The 9,111-nt window shown below is 53.8% G+C and overlaps 1 protein-coding gene across 2 annotated transcripts; it reads left to right on the forward strand.

Moving 5' to 3' along the window:
• The first annotated feature begins 2,006 nt into the window (after positions 1 to 2,006).
• On the forward strand, positions 2,007 to 5,739 carry Adra2a (adrenoceptor alpha 2A). Of its 2 annotated transcripts, none has more exons than XM_021152409.1 (2): positions 2,007 to 2,527; positions 2,654 to 5,739. In XM_021152409.1, exon 2 carries the CDS (start codon positions 2,962 to 2,964, stop codon positions 4,357 to 4,359), a length of 1,398 nt encoding a protein of 465 aa, XP_021008068.1. In that variant the 5' UTR covers positions 2,007 to 2,527; positions 2,654 to 2,961; the 3' UTR covers positions 4,360 to 5,739. The 2 variants fall into 2 exon arrangements, with proteins under 2 accessions (XP_021008068.1, XP_029328221.1); XM_029472361.1 differs by having other exon boundaries at positions 2,053 to 2,564.
• Positions 5,740 to 9,111: the final 3,372 nt, after the last annotated feature.

The raw sequence follows: 9,111 nt of genomic DNA on the forward strand, positions 1-9,111 counted from the left end.
CCTGCCAAGAGGCTCGGAGCAGAGGGTTAAGACAGGGAATAAGAGTCTCAACAGAGAGGGGACAGTCAGCCATCTTGGTTTTCTTGAGACTCTGAGGACTCCTTACCATGATGCCTGGAAGCAGAGGCTGTCCACCAGGGAAGGATTGGGGGGTAAAGCTGCTGAATTCAAATGAGACATCTGAGATGTACTCACTCGCACCATCAAATACTGAGTGACTAGTCGGGGTTGAGACTGATGGTCAGGGTCATTTATGTAGCCCGCACTCCTCAGCCAGACCCGAGCCTGCACGTTGATGTCCAGGGAGACATCGGCTCAGATCTGCTCGGACCTTGGATCCTGGCTTGGATGACTGAGTGTGACATTTAGGTGTAGTGATCTCTGAAGTATGACAGATGCTTTCTTAGGTCTCGTGTGCACCCTGTTGACATTCTGTGCTCTCTGGGACTCCAGGATCTTCCTGCTGCTCGTCTGAAGAAAGAGTTTGGATGGCACAGTGTATCTGGTGCGGCAGATACTCCTGCCTGAGTGGGACATCCAGCATGCTTAGAAACCTTGCCATCTACTGCCAAGGTCCTACCATTCTCACCCGAGAGAGAACATGGAAAACACCCTTTCTTTCTTGGCTAGCACCCTGCCTTCACCGACAGATGCTGTGCAGATGTGTGTACCTGTCTGTGTGTATTGGGGGTGTAGGAGAAAAGGCCATGTAAGCGGGGGTAGAGTCTAACAAGATGTTTTTCTTTCACGTTTAATTGTACAGATGTGTAAGATGCTGTGTGTTAATTCAATATTACACACAGTATGTAATGACCAAGTCAGGATAGTTAACCTTTCTATTTCCATAAACAGAAAACCCTTTTTGACAAACACATAATAATAATCCTATACATTTTTTGGAGTTCAGTGTAATACTTTAATTCGTGCACACAGTAGGTACTGATTAAAACAGCGTGAGTAAGGCTTACATCTACCTATAATGTCATGGCGCTCTTCATAAAATAGCTGTGCCTCAACAAATGCTTAATTGGTTCCCAGTAGTTTAAAGCCGGGCAAGCAGAGAGGAAGATCCAGGACTCTCACATCTGTAGAAGGTTCCGAGCCTCACTCTCATCAGAGGTAGATCTATACAACCTGAAGATTTCTGCACCATGACATAGTGCAGTTTGAAATCTGTTACCGCCCCCCCCCCCCCAAGCTTAGTCCAAATTTGCCCCCAAGACAGGAGAAAAATGGAGGAAAGGACTCCAGAGGAGCCTGGAGCCCTTAAGTCGCTTTCCAGCCGTGACGACCAGCGGCCAGCAGGTGTCAGTGCGCTCTCGTTCTGTCATGGCTCAGGGCCTACCCCTCCAGGACCCTTCCCCACCGCCTTTCAAAGGGGCGCAGTGCAGAGTCCAGGCCTTGAGAGTCCCGCCGACAGCTCGGCGGCTGCTAGGATAGGAGGCCTTCTCTTCCCTAAGTATGGATAACTCCGGCCTGGTCTGCTCTCGTGGATGCTGGTCCATTCCGCTCCAGTGGTTCCGTAGGAACCCGCACACGCTTACCTCTCCGGGATCCCTTTCGTCCCAGTCACCAGAAGCACCTGCGCTTGACCTGGGGCGGGGCTGCTCGCCAGCGACTCTTATGCCACTCCGCATCTCCTAATTCGGGTCCCAGCACCCTGGCACCCTCTCCTGCTAAAACCCAGCTAGATCGGTGTACCGCTGGGCGCCTGCTACTGTCTCCTGGGCCAGCTAGTAGCCGAACGGCCAACTCCCAGCAGGGGCCGCTCCCCACTCCTTAGGCTCCCTCTTAAAGCCCCTCGCTCCCTGTACCCGTCTTTCCAAAAGGCCGGTCCCAGAGGCAGCGCTCTCCGGGGTCCGACTCGGGTGCGGGCTCAAGACCTAAGGAGGGGAGGCGCGAGGGGCGGAGGAGGGTCGACTTCCCACGTGGGGGCTGACGCCGGCTGCTCGGCAACGCCGGCTTCATCCTGGGGCTATAAAACCAGTCCAGCGTAGAGCAGCGGAGCAGCCTCGGCTCCCGCTTCCGTGCAGACGCCCAGCAGCCCGCGCACACCGCCCAGCCACCCAGCGCCTCCAGCTCCAAGTCCTGCGCTCCTGCGAAAACTCACGCGGCCCTCCGCCCCCCGCCGGGTCTGTGGCGCTCAGCGCCCACCCAGCTCGCGGCTAGCAGCCACCCTTGGCTCCGCCGCGGCTCCTGGAGAGCCGGTCGCTCACCTAGCTTGGCCCTGAGGACCGAGGTGGTGGTGGAGGGGGTGCGGCTTCATGCGGCCCCCACACCCTTCACCCCACCGCCGCCGCCGTCCCCGAGCTCTGTGTACAGAGTCCCAGCCCCAGCAGGGCGCACAACTTTGGAAGTCCCGTGGGGCTCCTAGAGGAGGCAGAGTCCGCGCCTTCGCCGGAGGTCCGGCCCAGCCCTCGCCACCCCGCCTGGAGGGTAGCGACGGAGTTGGAAATCTCTTCGAGGGTATAAGAAGACAGACCTAGGACTCTGAGCCCACACCAACACCCCTCCGCCGCCTCTTGGGGTAAGACTTGCTGCTTTCGCTCAGCTTAAGAGTCAAGGTATAGATGACTAGCTAAATGCATTTGTATACATTTCTGACATCTTTCCAAATCAGGCCACCGATAATTTCTTTTCTCTTTTCTTGAAGAATAAAATCTCTAACCACCAGCGAGCCCTACTCGATCCTGCCGCTTAGAAATAAAACTTGGCTGTGTTTGAGGAGCTGGGAGAGAGAAAGCACCCACCCGGAGCGTCGGAAGGACGAACCGGTGCCAGTTCGCGGGCTCCAGTCCATGGACCACTAGCGGTCCCCAGCTTGGGCCCGAGCTCCCTGCGGCCCTCTTCCTTATGTGAGGCGCGGCGGGACGAACCGCGCACCGGAGGAAGAGGAGGACCCACGGACGCGGGGCCGGAAGGCAGCTGGCAGCAGGCCCACGAGAACCGGCACCCGCGTTCATGTTCCGCCAGGAGCAGCCGCTGGCCGAGGGCAGCTTTGCGCCCATGGGCTCCCTGCAGCCGGATGCGGGCAACAGCAGCTGGAACGGGACCGAAGCGCCCGGAGGCGGCACCCGAGCCACCCCTTACTCCCTGCAGGTGACACTGACGCTGGTTTGCCTGGCTGGCCTGCTCATGCTGTTCACAGTGTTTGGCAACGTGTTGGTTATTATCGCGGTGTTCACCAGTCGGGCGCTCAAAGCTCCCCAAAACCTCTTCCTGGTGTCCCTGGCCTCAGCGGACATCCTGGTGGCCACGCTGGTCATTCCCTTTTCTTTGGCCAACGAGGTTATGGGTTACTGGTACTTTGGTAAGGTGTGGTGCGAGATCTATTTGGCTCTCGACGTGCTCTTTTGCACGTCGTCCATAGTGCACCTGTGCGCCATCAGCCTTGACCGCTACTGGTCCATCACGCAGGCCATCGAGTACAACCTGAAGCGCACGCCGCGTCGCATCAAGGCCATCATTGTCACCGTGTGGGTCATCTCGGCTGTCATCTCCTTCCCGCCACTCATCTCCATAGAGAAGAAGGGCGCTGGCGGCGGGCAGCAGCCGGCCGAGCCGAGCTGCAAGATCAACGACCAGAAGTGGTATGTCATCTCCTCGTCCATCGGTTCCTTCTTCGCGCCTTGCCTCATCATGATCCTGGTCTACGTGCGTATTTACCAGATCGCCAAGCGTCGCACCCGCGTGCCTCCCAGCCGCCGGGGTCCGGACGCCTGTTCCGCGCCGCCGGGGGGCGCCGATCGCAGGCCCAACGGGCTGGGCCCGGAGCGCGGCGCGGGTCCCACGGGCGCCGAGGCGGAGCCGCTGCCCACCCAGCTTAACGGTGCCCCTGGGGAGCCCGCGCCCGCCGGGCCCCGCGATGGGGATGCGCTGGACCTAGAGGAGAGTTCGTCGTCCGAGCACGCCGAGCGGCCCCCGGGGCCCCGCAGACCCGACCGCGGCCCCCGAGCCAAGGGCAAGACCCGGGCGAGCCAGGTGAAGCCGGGGGACAGTCTGCCGCGGCGCGGGCCCGGGGCCGCGGGGCCGGGGGCTTCGGGGTCTGGGCACGGAGAGGAGCGCGGCGGGGGCGCCAAAGCGTCGCGCTGGCGCGGGAGGCAAAACCGGGAGAAACGCTTCACGTTCGTGCTGGCGGTAGTGATCGGCGTGTTCGTGGTGTGTTGGTTTCCGTTCTTTTTCACCTACACGCTCATAGCGGTCGGCTGCCCGGTGCCCAGCCAGCTCTTCAACTTCTTCTTCTGGTTCGGCTACTGCAACAGCTCGCTGAACCCTGTTATCTACACCATCTTCAACCATGACTTCCGACGCGCCTTCAAGAAGATCCTCTGCCGTGGGGACAGAAAACGCATCGTGTGAGCGCATGGGCCGTGCCCTGCGTGCAGACACTGGTCAGATGCAGGCCCTGGGCTTCGAAGGGGCGCGTCTACGCATGCAGCCCCTAGCACTCTGAAACCCCGGACCTACCCAGTTTGGAGGGAGCTCCGTGGCCTTTGAGACCTTTTGTTCCTATGTGTAAAGTTCTGGCTGAGAGGGACACATGAGCCCTTTTGCTGGTTGTTGTGGTTGTTCCCAGCCCACAGCCAGTTTCCTGGTGGGCTAGCCCTGATCAGTATGGTTTCCTGATGATATTGTCATATCCCCAAGTCTGCCTCTCCCAAGCTCTTCAGAGCAAGTACAGTACTAGAGAGGACATGGCTGCCAAAGGGTTAATGGACCAAGGTTTCCTCTAGTCCTGGCTAATTATCTCCCCCACACCCCTCCCTTAAATAAATAAATAAATAAATAAATAAATAAATAAATATCATTCAGGGCGGTCCTGCCTGCCCTCCTTTCTCCCCACTGTAAATATACATTATTTTTGATAGCGTCCTTTGGGTTCTTCAGTGTCGGCCTTGATGCATATTGGAATCATGGCTGTGGAGATGCCCTCCAGTCAGACAGTGGGCTATCTGGTCCAGACCAAGCTCCTTTGCAATGCAAGCCCCTTTCTAGTGTTATTACGTTGCTCTCAGTGCTTTCCAGCAGTAACTGGTGACTGTCCCCTGGACACAGACCTGCTTTGACATTTCCTGACAGGGAAGGGATTTCTGTTCATTTTCCCCTGTGCCTAACTGCATAATTGCCTTTTCCTATGTAAATATTACAGCGATGGACCAAGGCAGAAGGAGATGAACCTTCTGCCTTGCATCAGCCCTGTGTATAAAGCCATTATCCGCTGAGGCAGCGCTTGCCCCAGTAACTCACGTTAGAACTGACTTTTCTTCCCTTCTCCCCTCTTCTGGGGCTTGAAGAAGAGTGTGTATGTTTCTATCTTGTCTGTGCGCCGCCCCTCCCCCAGAAAGTGCTGACTAAGGGGAATCTTTTAGCTGCTGTTTTTAGACACCCAGGAGGGGAAATTATGTGGAAGAAACCAACCCGATACAATTTGCCAAGGTAAACAGTGTGAGGAGACAAATGGGCTGCCACACTGTACGGAGCCAGCCCCAAGAGCTCTTGGGTATCAAAGTGTTACCTCCCCTTGCTTTCCTGGCTAAGATCATGTGACTAATGAATTGCCAAAGTCAGGGAGTAGGCGGAGACTTCGTGTTTACAACCTGGTTTCTACTTATTTTAGGCAGACTGTGGAAGGCCTGTGATCTGATTTTCACGAGAGAAAAACTAAATGTCAGCACTTGTTGCTCGTGACGGTGGATTTTTTTTTTTTAATAAAAGTTTACAGATCAAATGTGAAATAAACATGAATGAAGTGGGCCTCCTGTCTAGTAATTGAGTTTTCAAGTCTTGGAACTCTGGGATTACCTGATAATACACACTTTGTACACTGTCTTTGAACACCCGAGCACTGACGCACTATCATTCACGTGAGACAGTTTGCCTATTCAATGCCTTCCCTTCTTTAATCTTTTCAAGAACGCTATGAGGTAAATCGTATTGCTGTTCCCATTTCACAGGTAAAGAAACAGTGCAGAAGGCAACTGGCTTACTTAGGGGTAGTAGGTGTATAAGGTCATTGCTTTCTGTTTCGTCTCTGTGAAGTCGGTGCTCCTAACCCCAGAGTTTCCAGGTCTGTGCTGTTCACACTCCTCTGAATGTAAGCGCACTGCACACACAGTGTATGTGTGGGCTATCTGGTCCAGACCAAGCTTGGTCCAGACCAAGATATATCCAGTGTACCGTATGCACACACCCTAAAGTGTCTATATGCCCCCAAATACGTGTATTCCTCAAAGCATTTATCTAGGACATTGACCCCCCATCTACCCTCCCCATGGTCCCTGAGAGTCACAGCTGTTTCTTGCAGCTTCCTTGCTGTGAGGATAAGTTTTAGGGAGCTTAGGACCCTCATCTTAGTCTGGACAGTAGCATGCCCTCTCCTCCAAGGCTTTGCTTAAGGATTCAGGTGAGAGGGTAATAACAGGGTCCAGATGTTTCTGTCTCCATGACTTAATTCAATCAGCCCTTGAGAGCCCAGATGCAGCCTCAGCCTCTTCAGAGCCATGCTGCCTAACCAGAGATCCTGAGAGCTGGCTAGTTATGTATCCTCCTGGGCTTGCTTCACCGAACCCTCTCCTCCCCTGGACTCTGTCTGTCACCATCTATCCCTACCGCAGATTCTGTTTGCCTCAAGAGGAACCAAGAAAGAAGTGCCGGGGCTGCCCCCCCACCCCCCAGCAGATTTCAACAGTCTGTTCTTAGGGGTGGCAAGGGCAGCTCCTGGCTCCACGTAGGATATCTGTTAAAAGAATTGTCTTTCTTATCCAGGAATCCGGGGGACTGTTTTCTCCAGAGTCAGGGCTGGTTGGTTACCAGCTTGCCCTCAGTACCTTACCCTGGGTTCTGACCATCTTCAAGTGGACCTGGGAGACTGGGACGCAAAGAACCCCACCTCAGTAAAGGTCTCTGTAACGGTAGCCAGGCCACAACACTGGACAGTTACAAGCGCCAGAGTTCAGGCTGGACATAGCATCGACCACTTCAATTGACAGAGATCCAGGGGTTTAGAGTTTGATACAGACAAGGGAATGGCCTGTTGGAAAGGAGGGAGATGAGGGATCGAGAAGCCTGCCTTCTGGTCTTCGTTTGGCTGTGGACTAGCTGTGGGACCTTGAGGGATTTGTAAGAGGAAACGTCCTGTGTTGTCTAGTGTCACTTGGACATGCTCTGCAGACCTAATGAAATCAATCTCTAGTCTACCCATGTCTCTGTGCAGCCACCCATTATGCAGTTAGTATTTATCATCTACCTGTTCATCTAGTTATCATTTATATAATGCCTTCTAAAAAGTCTTTTAGATTATAATTACATCTTCCCTTCTTTCCTCCCTTCAAATCCTTCTGCCTCCCTCCACAGGTATCACTTCCTCAATTTTTTTCATTTCAAATTCGTGGCCTCTTTTTCTTAAATTGCTGTTGTTGTTGTTATTGTTGTTGTTGTTGTGGTGGTGGTGGTAGTGTGTGTGTGTGTGTGTGTGTGTGTGTACTCCTAAATGCACAGAACATGTCAGTCCATATAAAGCAATTTTGATAGGTCTCTTTGGTGACTCGGTGTACCATGTTTCACAAGCTGTATGGAGTCGTGTTTGCTGGGACTCTCGGCTCCGGGATCTCGAGGGCCTTTCTGGTGATCCATTTTCCGATGATATAAAATACTAAATCTGCTCTCCTCTGTCTCTGTGAGGTGAAGCATGTGGAGAGACAGGTCCAATTCTTCTGGAGGACACATATTTCCAGGAGTATCGTACGCGATAAGGGTTGTGCTGTGGTTTGCAGCTGTGGGCCAAACTTGCCTGTATGTATGTGTGCGTGCATGTGAGCATGTATGAGCGTATGTGTGTGATTCCATGGGATGCATGGGTGTAGGCATACTCATGCACACTTGTGTGTGTGTGTGTGTGTGTGTGTGTGCTTTCTGTGTATGGAGTCATAGAAGCTGGCTTGTCTGGAGTGGAAAATCTAGACTATAGAGAGATGGGCATGCATGCCAGAGGAGAAAATTGCAAAGGGAGGCCAAGGGGAGTGTGAGGATGGCTCACAGATTCTAACTGTGAGGAGCCTCTCCTTAAGCTGAGAGCAGACTCCCTGTGGCCACAGAGGAGCCCTTGACTAGGGCAACAGTACTGAGCTAGATCAGCAATGATGGACGTGGCGTCCTGGATAGGCCAACACTAGTTCTCGGTGTCGCTTTCTTCAGTGCCCACACTCTCCTGCTTTCTCTGAAGGGGAAGAGTTACCCAGCCACAAGGAATTTCAGGGACGGAGGGAGGCCAGGCTGGTGAGGCTCTTAGTGTGCTTTCCAGCTCCATCAAAGCTAGAAATGTTGGCCCTCTATGAATTTTGAACCTGAGCAAAAAAAAAAAAAAAAAAAGATGGCCCACTGAGAAGGGGTAAATGAAGGGAGGTTGAAGGATTGTTACAAGATGCAGGCGGAGTTGAGAAACGCCTCCAAGGGACACCGCTGGGGCCTTTCAGCACCCTTAGACCCAAGAGAATGGGCAACCAACTCAGGCTGCAAGGCTGGTGCTGGTAGACACCACTGATGGGGGCGGGGCTTAAGCCACTGCCAAGCTGCCTTGGACAGGAAGAGAAGCAGAGAATCTCTCACTCAGGCACCTTCATTGGCTGGTGGCAGTCCTCACTGAAGACTCAGAGTACAGGAAGCTCCGGAATCCGATCAGCCTTCCAGGGCCCAGCTCAGGGTCTACGACAGAGGCAAGCACAGGACATTTAATATCAGACCCGAAATGAAGCCAGGGCGTGGCCGTGTGGTAGCACTTGGGAAACTGAGCCAGAGGGAGTTGACTAACCCCTGCAGTTTGTCCAGGGACCAGTGGCTCAGATCACTGGGCAGCTAGCTGTAGAGAAACAAGCAGGAAAGAAGCAAGCAAGCAAGCAAGCAAGCAAGCAAACAAACAAACAAAAACCACACACACAGAGACCTTTCTTTCTCTTTTGTGGATGTAAGAGTCTATTTCTGTTATGCCCAGACCTGGGGGGTGGGGTCCCCACAGACCACAAAAGACCACCAGGAGTCCAACTTGTATGCAAAAGCAAAGAGTCTCTGTTCATGGTCTAGCTCAGACTTCCCCAAGCTCTCTGACTACAGACTCAA

This window comes from Mus caroli, chromosome 19 (genome assembly GCF_900094665.2).
Source record: "Mus caroli chromosome 19, CAROLI_EIJ_v1.1, whole genome shotgun sequence".
Taxonomy (NCBI): Eukaryota; Metazoa; Chordata; class Mammalia; order Rodentia; family Muridae; genus Mus; species Mus caroli.

Coding starts and splice junctions, on each gene's coding strand:
- Adra2a (XM_021152409.1), top strand. CDS start 2,962: ATGTTCCGCCAGGAGCAGCCGCTGGCCGAGGGCAGCTTTGCGCCCATG.